At 42.3% G+C, this 13,241-nt stretch overlaps 1 protein-coding gene across 7 annotated transcripts in view; it reads left to right on the forward strand.

Annotated features, from left to right (window-relative positions):
- The window catches only part of EOGT (EGF domain specific O-linked N-acetylglucosamine transferase), a 39,787-nt gene that overhangs the window by 10,512 nt on the left and 16,034 nt on the right, over positions 1-13,241 (forward strand). For 4 of the 7 annotated variants that reach the window (XM_073009943.1, XM_073009940.1, XM_073009942.1 and 1 more), the window contains 4 exons: positions 2,353-2,459; positions 5,983-6,086; positions 10,252-10,305; positions 12,178-12,231. In XM_073009943.1, the coding sequence (XP_072866044.1) occupies positions 2,353-2,459; positions 5,983-6,086; positions 10,252-10,305; positions 12,178-12,231 (319 nt within the window). The remainder of the gene's footprint in view (positions 1-2,352; positions 2,460-5,982; positions 6,087-10,251; positions 10,306-12,177; positions 12,232-13,241) is intronic. The other 3 variants (XM_073009944.1, XM_073009945.1, XM_007984930.3) reach the window with 3 other exon arrangements.

Raw genomic sequence — 13,241 nt, forward strand, 5'->3', positions numbered from 1 at the left:
CTAATGATAATATCTCATGTAACCGTGGCACAATGATCACAACAATGAAATTGACTTTGGTACAGTAGTATTAACTTGTGCAGGTTTCACCAGCAATTACCTGCACTCATTAAAATTTTATCATGTGTGTAGGTGCGGGTGTGTAGGTAGGGAGCGGTAGAGGAAGGGGGAGGGGGAGGTGGGGATGGGGACCACCATAATCAGGATGCAGAATCGTTCCATCATCCCAAAGAAACTCTCCTGCTACTCCTGTGTAGTCACATAGGTTACTTATATAATGTTAATTTTCAAGGTCAAACGTCCATGTCAAGGCCAGGAATGGCAGCTCATGCCTATAATTGCAGCACTTTGGGAGGCCAGGGCAGGAGTATTACTTGAGGCCAGGAGTTCAAGACCAGCCTGGGCAACAGGATGAGAACTCATCTCTAAAAAATAAAAAATAATTAGCTGGGTGAGGTGGCACGCCACTATAATCCTAGCTACTTGGGAGGCTGAGCTGGGAGGTTTGCTTGAGCTCAGGAGGTTGAGGCTGCAGTGAGCTATGATTGTATCACTGCACTCCTGCCTGGGTGATGGACCAAGACCCTGTCTCAAAAAAAAAAAAAAAAAAAAAAAAAACATGCTGAGCAAACTTTTTTTTTTTTTCCCCCTTAAAGAGACCTCACTGCTTGACTGCAGATCATTCAGAATAATAATCTACCACACATTTATCTGGCATTTTGCAGTCTGCAATGCAGTCTCTCAAGTCACTTAGCAGACTTTTACAAGAGGTAGTTTCTATAATCAAGTGGGCTTTTTGATCCCTGGTACTTTTTGATATTTGATTCCACATGGTAGTTGCACAGGGCTTAATTGTATTAGTTACTTATTGCTGTGTGACAGGTTATTCCAAAGTGTACCCTAGGGTATATTTGTATTTATTACCTATTGTGTATAACAAATCACTCTAAAATTTAGCAGCTTAAAATACAGACATTTATTATCTCAGAATGCTTCTGAGGGTCAGGGTTTGGGAGCAGCTTGGCTGAGTTGGCCAGGGCTGTAGCCATGTCTAGACTCAACCTGGGCCTGGGGAATGTGCTGCTAAACTCACCCAGGTTGTTGTTGTAAGCCTTGTCTCCTCTTGGCCAGGGACTTCAGTGTTGATCATATGGGCCTCTTCCCTGCTGCTGCTCACAGTGTGGCTCCTGGCTTTCCCAGGAGCACATGGTCTGAGGGAGTACATGCTCTGAGATGGAAGCCACAGTACTTGTATAACTTAATCCCAGAAGTGTCCTACCATCAGTTCTGCTGTATTCTGCCTGTTAGGAGTGAGTCACTAAGTCCAGCCCACTCTTAAAGGGAGGGAATTAACTTCTTCCTCTTGAAGGGAGAGGTTTTAATGAGTTTGTAGACCTATGTTTGAAACCACCACACTATGTTGGCGTTGTGTTTTAAAAGGATCTATTTGATATTTGTTTTACATGAGGTATGATCTTAAGGAAGAGGTACAGGTGATCCATGCTTGGGATTGTCTTCTTTTGTTTGGAGGAGAATTGTGCTGTGTGGCTTCCAAAGATGTTTTCCAAGAGATAAACTTCCTTTCTTCTGGGACACTTAGCTGTCTCTGCTGTCTTTCTGAGGCACTGGGTGATTCCTGGAATGCTGTTTCTCAGAATCCAAGAAGTCTGTCAAGAGTTCCTCTGGCTCATTGTTCTTTTTGAGCCTTGTTGGGAAATCTTTTGAGTCTTCTCCTTTTTTTTTACTGGTAGGTTATTTAGACAACCCGATATATAAATAACTTCTTTGTGTGGTAAGTTCGCAATCTAACTATCTTGCACATAAGACTGAATTTTAAATCATTTTTGTTCCTTGTCTTTTTTTTTTTTTTTTTTTTTTGAGACGGAGTCTTGCTCTGTCCCCAGGCTGGAGTGCAGTGGCGCAGTCTCGGCTCACTGCAAGCTCCGCTTCCCGGGTTCAAGTGATTCTCCTGCTTCAGCCTCCTGAGTAGCTGGGACTACAGGCACTCACCACTATGCCCAGCTAATTTTTGTATTTTTAGTAGAGATGGGGTTTCACCATGTTGGCCAGGATGGTCTTGATCTCCTGACCTCATGATTGGACTGCCTCTGCCTTCCAAAGTGCTGGGATTACAGGCGTGAGCCACCGCACCTGGTGTGTTCTTTGTCCTAACATTAAAATTGATATCAACCTATATAAATGTCAGTAAGTTTTAGAAGTTACAGGTGTCCGTAGGAGTGTCTCTACCAACTAGAGGTAAAATCTGCCTAATGAACAGATCCTAAGTTACAATGTTGTAATAGGAAGTTTGGGAGAATCAGTTTAAAGTCATATCCCAATTCATAATTTCAGGTTTGCTGAGCTACAAAGCTATACTCAGCTCAACTTCACACCTATAGAAGATGCTAAATGTGACATTGTCATTGAAAAACCAACATATTTCATGAAATTAGATGCAGGTGAGAAGTTAATTTGTCTGTTATTTGTGTATTTGTTAATGAGATATTATTCCTTTTTTTGGATGCAGTAATTCTCTATGAATTTTTTGGAGGCAGTATGACAAACAGTAGATTTGTTTTTTTGCTTTCTTCTCTGAAGAAGTAGTTGAACTAGTTTGAACTTCCCATTATTTTACACGTTTGGCATTTTAGAATAAACTTTCACATTTGTATCAAAGGACTTAACAAAAATCAAAGAATGAGAGATGAAGGCATATTTATGCTTTTGTAACTAAATTTACCCCGTCTCGTTTCTCTAATCACTTGGTTTAGATTGTCTTTCATTAAAAGATGTTTAAAATCAAAAGCCAGACTGGGCGCGGTGGCTCACGCCTGTAATCCCAGCACTTTGGGAGGCACAGGCAGGCAGATCATGAGGTCAAGATATCAAGACCATCCTGGCCAACATGGTGAAACCCCATCTCTACTAAAAAAATACAAAAAATTAGCTGGGTGTGGTGGTGGGCGCCTGTAGTCCCAGCCACTCAGGAGGTTGAAGCAGGGGAAACATTTGAACCCAGGAGGTAGAGGTTGCAGTAAGCCAAGATCGCGCCACTGCACTCCAGCCTGGTGACAGAGCAAGACTCCGTCTTAAAAATAAAAAATAAATTTAAAAAAATATTAAAAGCCATGTGTATAGTATGGGTGGGAAAGAAGTGTCCATGACCTGTGCTAGCAAACCTTCTATGTAATTTCCGTGACTAAAGTGAACTTAAAATTCTTCTGGAAGTTACCAGTGTAATTTATTCTTGAAATAAGATTAAAATTATTTTATCATTTATACTTATAGCCTCTTTCTCAGCTTGCAAGTAGAGCTTTAACTTTGCGAACTAGTTACACTGGAGAGGAGAAACACAGATTGTACTATATTGTCTCTCTCATTATGAGAGAGAGGGATTACTGTGCTAGATCATATCAAAATTCATGAGAGGTTGGGTTTACAGTGAAATATAGAGAGCCTCTGTCACACATATTTCAGAATTACTATAATTTATTGATCATAGTTTTAATGTGCTCTGCCTTCTGAAGTCATAATTCTTATATTACAAAGTATTAAATTCAGAAATCAGACAAGTTTAGGTTTTTGAACTAAGAGCAAGTAAAAATGCTATGTTCCAGGTTTTGACTCGTTTTTAAAATATGAAGATTAAAAAGGGGCAAAAAAAACACTGAACTGTCTGTAAAAGTGGCAAATATGTGTGAGCTATTAAATTTATGCAGATACTTATACAATAAAGTATATAAAGTGAGAATAATAGGCTAGAGTAGACATGTCCCATTTCTTTCCTATATTCGTAACTCTACTTTTTTTCTTCTAAATTATGCTGTCTTCCAATTTTACTTTTCTTTCTTTAGAGACAGGGTCTTGCTCTATTGCCCAGGCTGGAGTACAGTGGCATGATCACAGCTCACTGCAGCCTCAACCTCCTGGGCTCAAGTGATCCTCCCACCTTGGCCTCCCAAGTAGCTGGGACCACAGGCATGCACCACCATGCCTGGCTAATTTTTAAAATATTTTTTTAGAGACGAGATCTCACTAGGTTGCTCAGGCTGGTCTTGAACTCCTTGGCTTAAGTGATCCTCCTGCCTTGGCCTCCCAAAGTTCTGGGATTACAGGTGTGAGTAACTGTGCCTGGTTCAGTTTTCCTTTTCATGTTAACTTGTACCTTAGGAAAATGAGAATTCTACAGATCAAGACTCATTAGGGGGCACATTTCTCAAGGATGGAGCTTATGTTTTCTTCTCTGTTTATAAATTCTTGCAGCCCCAAGCACTGATTGGTGCCTGCTGCATTCCTCAGTAACTGTTAGGAACTCATTAAATGTTATGTGAAAGAGCTTGTGTGTGCTCCATGGCTAACCTGGGAAAAGAGGATGGATTCTGATAGAACTTTATTTTTCTTGTTAATTTGAAAATACATTCTTTGCCAGGTTTTTTTCTGGATGAAAAAATTAGCCCTTCCAAACAATCATCTAAGATAACCAGGCTGAAAAAAACAGAGTATTTTTATACTGTTATTTCTGGCACACAATGTTATTATTCACTGTGGGAATGAAGTTAGAATATTTTATGATTTCTGCTTTTGAGACTCCCTGATTTTTTTTTACTTAACGTTTTCCCACCTTTAAAATGCATGCTCTAAGTGTCAGTTCTTGGAATTTCATCCCATTTAGATTTGTACATTTCCAAGATGAATATTGAGTCCTGCATACCTAAGTGGAGAGGGTGCACGTTCTGTTTCTTTTTAATGAGTGGAATGTGAACTTACAAATAGTGACACCCACAGCCCTCTCCACTCTATCTGACCTAGTGGGATCCAGCTAGTCTTCATTCAGGTCTTCCTATGTGCCTGGCACTGGGATGGGTACTTTAAAATGTATTATCTTTGGCTTTCTCATAATAAAGCTGGCACTTAGGTAACTATTTCCCATTTCAATAGAGAAGGTAAAGCTTAGGGACTTGATGAACTCATCTAACAATGTTGCACATGCATGGCTGGGCTGGAATTCAGCTTCTTACTCCAGAATTCCTTCTCTTTCAATCAGAACACAAGACATTCACCTCTTTTATATGATAGTTGGTTAATGTTTTTCCTGGAATGATATATATAATAATTAAATAGGGAAAAAAGAGACAGGAATGAAAATTACCAAAATGTTAGTTGCCATCATTGCCAATACTTCCATGATGAACAGATGTTGCTTAATTGCTTTTTTTTCTTTTTCTTTTTCTTTTTTTTTTTTTGAGATGGAATCTCACTCTGTCACTCAGGCTGGAGTACAGTGGTGTGATCTTGGTTCACTGCAACCTCCGCCTCCCAGGTTCAAGCAAATTCTCTTGCCTCAGCCTCCTGAGTGACTGGGATTACAGGCAGGCGCCACCACGCCCGCCTAATTTTTGTATTTTTAGTAGAGACGAGATATCACCATGTTGGCCAGGCTGTTCTTGAACTCCTGACCTCAAGTGATTGGCCTGCCTCAGTCTCCCAAAGTGCTGTGATTACAAGTGTGAGCCACTGCGCCTGGCCCCTTAATTGACTTTGAAAAATAAACGATCAAGCTAGGCATGGTGGCACATGCCACCATAGCAAGACCCTACCCCTGATAAAAAAAATAAATAAAGTCAGAAGAAATATGAGTTGTCTTCCTGGCCCTGTAGTTCAACTCGGTTTTGAGTTAAATAGACCTACCTTGTTTTTTTCTGGGAACTTAATGATCATTTGTTACTTGGGATATATGGGGAAATGCATTCCTGATTTTAAATAACCAATTTTAGAGTGACTTTTGAAACCCAATCAGGCTGTAAATTGAGGACTACCTATGTATCTAGATCATTTCATGTTTGGAAAAACAAAACAGTTATTTTTTCCCCCATTTATTTCAACTAAAATTCTCTTAAACCGTAAATAGATGGGATAGAATAAAACTTGCTTGATCATGTACTCTTTGGTGTTAATTAATGTAGTTTCATTTTCCAACACTAGGTGTTAACATGTATCACCACTTCTGTGATTTCATCAATCTTTATCTTACTCAGCACGTTAATAACTCATTCAGTACTGACGTGTACATCGTGATGTGGGACACTGTAAGTATGAATGTGCTCTCCGCTTCAGTACTGTCTTTCCCTTGTATCAGTGTGTGACTCTGATGTTGTGAAACAGAATTTTCAAAGACACATACTTTTCAATATACACACCCGCGAATATGTGGATGGGTGCGAATGTATCTGTACATGTATGTGTTGACATGTGCATATACATATAGGCAGATAGGTATGTATGTGTGTACCTTCGTTCTTTGAATTTTAGAATGAGACAGTGGGGAAGGTTTCTTTCCCTTTCTGGATGGGTGGAGCTCCAAAGGCCAGAGATGTAGTGACTTTGGCTCAGTGTTCCTCTGGGACACACATATGAAAGACTGCCATTCAGCTGGGTGTGATGGCTCACACCTGTAATCACAGCACCTTGGGAGGCCGAGGGGGGTGGATCACTTGAGGCCAGGAGTTCGAGACTAGCCTGGCCAACATGGTGAAATCTTGTTTCTACTAAAAATACAAAAATTAGCCAGATGTGCTGGCACACACATGTCATCCCAGCTACTCAGGAGGCTGTGGTCAGAGAATCACTTGAACCTTGGAGGTGGAGGTTGCATTGAGCCAAGATCATGCCACTGCACTGCAACCTGGGTGACAGAGCAAGACTCTGTCTCAAAAAAAAAAAAAAAAAAAGGCTGTCGTTCACTCAACCTGTATAATCTATGTTGGAAGTGCTTGCCTCTGTTTACTGTTTGACCTTTTGCATTTACTGTCTGCCTTTGCTTAATAGCAGCTTCCCCGTTACTATGTCCTTTGTGCTGAATTATGCTGTGAGTTTCAGCTCACTGTATAGGGCAGTTCTTAGGCATGCACATAAATACATGCATTGAGTGACACTTGTTATTTATTTGTTTTTAGTGCAATCTTTTTTTCCTTCTCTCTCTTTGCCTGCCTTTTCCCTGCTTCTTCCCATATCTGGCCCCTCCACCTGCTAAGGAAACCCCAAGATATGCCCCAGAATCTTCAGCTCTGAAATGAGATAGTGAGATAATGACACTTACCTAGGTGTCATTTTGAGAATGAACCATATAGTGCATGAACAGTCACAATGCCTGGTACACAGTACTTGTGCTCTGAATGTTAACTGTGACAATTACAATAAGGAGAATAAATGGTTTGTAGTGTACATGAGAGAGGTTGCCTAAACTGAGAAGCTGGAACACCTACCAAGGGGTCATATAAGGTTCCACTCAACATTCTGACTCACGACATTCATATGCTCGGCTCTTGGTGTGAGTCTATTCAGGATGACATTGCAGGGGAACCACAGCTTGCTGGCAGGGCATCCTCAGATGTTTCTTCCAGAGGGAGTGCTAGCAGTTCACACAGCACAGCTCAGGTACTAGGAGACAAGATTCACCTGGGGCAGGTACAGGCAATGCTTTGGCTTAAGAGCCTCATATTCTGTAGAGGCCAACATCTCCTGACACAACTGCATTGGCAAAGTCCCCAGGATCCCTGAAAGAGACATGCCTGGTTCCAGGAGTCAGTGTACTCAGGAAAGCTGGAACATGGCTTTCCCAGTCCAGATGCAATTTACCCATCAAGCATCTACCTTCTGTTTAGATCAGAAGCAATGCTGCCTACGCACATGGTTGACACAAGCCATTGCCATTTCCAGAGAGCCGAGTTAGCTAGTTAACAGGAGGTCAAATTTTCATGCAGAAGGAGAGATAGTTTTGCTGACCCTTTTTTCACTGATAAGAGGCTTGTAGTAGAGCTGTGTAAAAAGGTTTTCAGGATCACTGCTCCCTAGACTTTGAGTTAGATTTTGAAGTCTGATGAGACTATAATTCTTGGTATGTTAATACTTTATTTTATTTTCCATCTATATGCATTTACGTTTCCCTTTTGTATTTCAGTTTTGCTGCCACCACAGTTTCATTTCTTGGAAATGTTTTGTGAGCAAAGGGAACAACAGTCCCTTTCTTTTCTTCTTTTTGTATCAGTGAAGTCAGGCCACACTCAGCAGCCATTACAAGCCCTAAATTATTAACTCATGGTTGTTTTGCCCTTTTTAAACAAAATTGTTTTTAAATTTTGTGATTAACATAAATTATGTTACTCCATTTCCTGCTCATGACCCCCCGTGGACTTGAGTTTTCGTTAGCTTATTTTACAGACAAGAGGCTGAGGCCTGAGCAGCAGGTGAGTGTTGTAAGATAATGGAGTCAGCGAGGGCAGAACCGAGGTTTCCATCTAGGCAGCCTGACCCCAGACCTGTGCTTGGACACCATAGTGCTGTGTTGTCTTCTTTAAGTCCTCTGAAGAGGACTGTACCTAAGTTGCCAAACTAAGTTGACAGAAATTTATCAGATGCCTTCCAGAAGCTTCCTTGTACCTGTTGCATGCTTTTCCACATCTTCCTCAAATGGACTGTTATAGTGAGCCAGCTTCTACAACCCTCTCCTTCTCTGTGGCTACTGGAGTAGGATGCACGGCCACCATGAAGACTCCAGGTTATTCAGTCTGCTGAGCATGAGACATGAGGGCAGTCTGACCTCCGCTCTGGCACAGATAGGCAGGATGGGGGTAGCCCAGTGGGGTGGCTGCTCGGTGTTACCCCCCCGTCCTTTACCACTCCCTGTGCATCCATTTTAAACCTGCATTCTTGGTCAAAGAAGTCTTTGCTAAGTCTTTACTAAGCCAGGTTCTCAGGACAGGCAGCTCTGCCAGGTTGCTCCAGAAATCAGGCCCACAGAAGGTGGTAGGTTGGATGGGGATGGCACTAAGTAAGGATTTGTGTGGCTGCTGTTTCCCTTTTGTTGGTAAGGCCTTAAATTAAGCAGCACCATGACCTGCAGGCTGACTATGACATGAATCCCTCACAGTGGATGGTGTTGCCAGAGTCCTGATGGTCTTGGACGAGCAGTTTGCCTGGGGAAGAGCAGGGAGGTAGCTGTTACTGCAGTTCACATCTTGGTGATATTTTCCAAACTGTCCCCACAAGGAAGCCTATGGGGCCTTCCCTCTCCTCCTTGAAAAGCTCTGCAGTTTACTCCCTTCAGCATGTGGCATCCTCAGTGGGATGGGCAAGGCCACCAACCTGCAAACATGCATAAAGGGACCCATCTTCAGTTGCCTCTCTGGGCACAGCAGGGTTGCTCTTATCAAACAGAATGAATAAAAGGAGAAATTACTGTAGGCTTTCCACATTTGCTTGTGCTGAGAAGTAGTATAGCTTTATTATTACTTTTTTTTTGTTTTTGAGACGGACTCTTGCCTTGTCACCCAGGTTCAAGTGCAGTGTCGCAATCTTGGCTCACTGCAACCTTCGCCTCCCAGGTTCAAGTGATTCTCCTGCCTCAGCCTCCCTAGTAGCTGGGATTACAGTGTGTGCCACCACGCCTGGCTAATTTTTATATTTTCAGTAGAGATAGGGTTTCACTATGTTGACCAGGCTGGTTTTGAACTCCTGACCGTAGGTGATCCGCCTGCCTTGGCCTCCCAAAGGGCTGGGATTACAGATGTGAGCCACCATGTCCAGCCATGATTACTTTTTTAATTACGAAAGTAATACTTGTTTACAATGAGTTCAAACAACACAGAAGTATGCAAAGTTTTTTAAGAAGTCTCCTTCTTCCTCTCCAATTCCCTGTTCCCCTAAGGGTAACTGCAGTTGTGTGTGAGTCCCTTGCAGGACTCTCTTTATTTTAATAAGTGCAAATATGTCACCCAGGCTAAAGTCCAGGAATATGATGATCCTAGCTCACTGCAGCCTTGCTCTCCTGGGCTCAGGTGATCTTCCTGCCTCAGACTCCCAAGTAGCTAGGACTATACGTACATGCCACCATCCCTGGCTGTTCTTTTCCATAAATATGTTATATATGTGTATATATAATATGTATTACTGTCTTCTGATTTGACATCTGGCTAATTTTTGAATTTATTTTCTGTAGAGACAAGATCTCGTTATGGTACCCAGATTGGTCCTTGATATAGTTTGGCTGTGTCCCCACCAAATCTCAGCTTGAATTGTATCTCCCAGAATTCCCACATGTTGTGGGAGGGACCCCGGGGAGGTAATTGAATCATGAGGGCTGGTCTTTCTGGTGCTACTCCTGTGATAGTGAATAAATCTCATGAGATCTGATGGGTTTATCAGGGTTTTCCGCTTTTGCTTCTTCCTCATTTTCCCTTGCCGCCACCATGTAAGAAGTGCCTTTTACCTCCCACCATGATTCCGAGGCCTCCCCAGCCATGTGGAACTGTAAGTCCAATTAAACCTCTTTTTCTTCCCAGTCTTGGGTATATCTTTATCAGCAGACTGAAAACGGACAAATGCAGTAAACTGGTACCAGTAGAGTGGGGTGTTGCTGAAAAGATACCCAAAAATGTGGAGGTGACTTTGGAACTGGGTAACAGGCAGCAATTGGAACAGTTTGAAGGGCCCAGAAGATGACGGGAAAATGTGGGAAAGTTTGCAACATCCTAGAGACTTGTTGAATAGCTTTGTCCAAAATGCTGTTAGTGAAATGGACAATAAAATCCATGCTGAGTTGGTCTCAGATGGAGATGAGGAACCTGTTGGGAACTGGAGCAAAGGTGACTCTTGTTATGTTTTAGCAAAGAGAGTGGCGGCATTTTGCCCCTGCCCTAGAGATTTGTGGAACTTTGAACTTGAGAGAGATGATTTAGGGTATTTGGCAGAAGAAATTTCTAAGCAGACAACCATTCAAAAGGTGACTTGGGTGCTGTTAAAGACACTCAGTTTTAAAAGGGAAACAGAGCATAAAAGTTCAGAAAATTTGCAGCCTGACTGTGAAATAGAAAATAAAAACCTATTTTCTGGGGAGAATTTCAAGTTGGCTGCAGAAATTTGCATAAATAGCAAGGAGCCTAATGTTAATTCCCAAGACTGTGGGAAAAATGTCTTCAAGCCACGTCAGAAACCTTCATGGCAGCTGCTCCCATCACAGGCCTGGAGGCCTAGGAGGAAAAAATGGTTTTGTGGGCTGGGCCCAGGGTCCCCATGCTGTGTGCAGCCTAGAGACTTGGTGCCCTGTGTCCTAGCTGCTCCAGCCATGACTGAAAGGGGCCAATGTACAGCTTGGGCTGTGGCTTCAGAGGGTGGAAGCCCCAAGCCTTGGCAGCTTTCATGTGGTGTTGAGCCTGTGGTACACAGAAGTGAAGAATTGAGGTTTGGGAACCTCCACCTAGATTTCAGAAGATGTATGGAAACACCTAGAGGCCCAGGCAGAAGTTTGCTGCAGGGGTGGGGCCCTCATGGAGAACCTCTGCTAAGGCAGTGTGGAAGGGAAATGTGGGGTTGGAGCCTCCACACAGAGCCCTTAGTGGGGTGCTGCCTAATGGAGCTGTGAGAAGAGGGCCACCATTCTCCAGACCCCGGAATGGTAGATCCACTGACAGCTTGAACTGTGCACCTGGAAAAGCTGCAGATACTCAATACCAGCTCGTGAAAGCAGCTGGAATGGAGGCTGTACCCTGCAAAAGCACAGGGGCAGAGCTGCCCAAGACTGTGGGAACCCACCTCATGCTTCAGCGTAACCTGGATGTGAGAGCTGGAGTCAAAGGAGATCATTTTGGAGTTTTAAAGTTTTACTGCTGGATTTCGGACTTGCATGGGCCCTGTAACCCCTTTGTTTTGGCCAATTTCTCCCATTTGGAACGGCTATATTTACCCAATACCTGTACCCCCATCATATCTAGGAAGTAACTAGCCTTCTTTTGGTTTTACAGACTCATAGGTAGAAGGAACTTGCCTTGTCTCAGATGAGACTTTGGACTCTGGACTTTTGGGTTAATACTGAAATGAGTTAAGACTTTGGGAGACTGTTGGGAAGGCATGGTTTGTTTTGAAATGTAAGGACATGAGATTTAGAGGGGCCTGGGCCAGAATGATATGGTTTGGCTATGTCCCCACCAAATCTCAGCTTGAATTGTATCTCCCAGAATTCCCACATGTTATGGGAGGGACCTGCGGGGGGGTAATTGAATCATGAGGGCTAGTCTTTCCCATGCTATTCTCGTGACAGTGAATAAGTCTCATGAGATTTGATGGGTTTATCAGGGTTTTCCGCTTTTGCTTCTTCCTCATTTTCTCTTGCCGCTGCCACGTAAGAAGTGTCTTTCACCTCCCGCCATGGTTCTGAGGCCTCCCCAGCCATGTGGAACTGTAAGTCCAATTAAACTTTTTTTCTTCCCAGTCTAAGGTATGTCTTTATCAGCAGCGTGAAAACTGACTAATACAGTCTTGAACTCCTGGCCTCAAGTGATCCTCCCACCTCAGCCTCCCAAAGCACTGGGATTACAGCCATGAGTCACCATGCCTGGCCAATATGTTTATATTCTTGTGGAAAATATACTCTCTGTCTCATATTGCCACCTTAGTATTATCTCTGGAATGTCTCTTTAAGTCAGTACCTTTAGGGCTATCCTTGCTTTAGGTGTTATGTGGTATTCTGTTTAATGAATGTTTTGGAAGTTGGATGCATGCATCAGTGCATGTATTCATTTCCCACCCCACCCCCCCCCATCACATTTGGTTTTGTTTCCAGTTCTTTGGTATTTACTGAAATGTTACTGTAAACACATACATCCTTTCAATATACCTATATCTTCACATCCTCATCCTAGCATTTCTGTAGGACAGATTCCTGTAAGTGGAATTTCTAAGTCATAGATTATGTGCATGTTTAAATTTGAGACACACTAAAGGAAATTTTGTGTCATCTTGAAGACTATCCAAATATTCTTCAACATGAGTATAGGAAGAAGCCTCTCCTTCCCTCATGGTAGATAATTTGGACTTGGGAAACATGGAAAAGAAGCTTCTGGAAGTGGTTCTTAGTAAATAATGTATGACTTCCCTGAGGAAGGATCAGTCAGGATTATAGTATTATTAAAATTTCCTTTCAAACATATCTTATTTTATCTGGAGTATTTTATCTCAGGAAACCATCCAGAATCACTTCTTTTAATTGCCCTTTATTTATTATTGAGCCAGAACAGGGACATTTCATTTTAGATGGTGTTGAGAAGGGCCTTTATTAGAATGGCATTGGAGGAACATGGAAAGAAGCCTTTTTTTTTTTTTTTTTTTTTTTTTTTTTTAATTTTCACGTCTAACAGATCTCAGTAACTTTGAAATAACTGCAGTATGTGCAACATAAAATTTTCAAAATC

Source organism: Chlorocebus sabaeus, chromosome 22, assembly GCF_047675955.1.
Source record: "Chlorocebus sabaeus isolate Y175 chromosome 22, mChlSab1.0.hap1, whole genome shotgun sequence".
Classification (NCBI taxonomy): domain Eukaryota; kingdom Metazoa; phylum Chordata; class Mammalia; order Primates; family Cercopithecidae; genus Chlorocebus; species Chlorocebus sabaeus.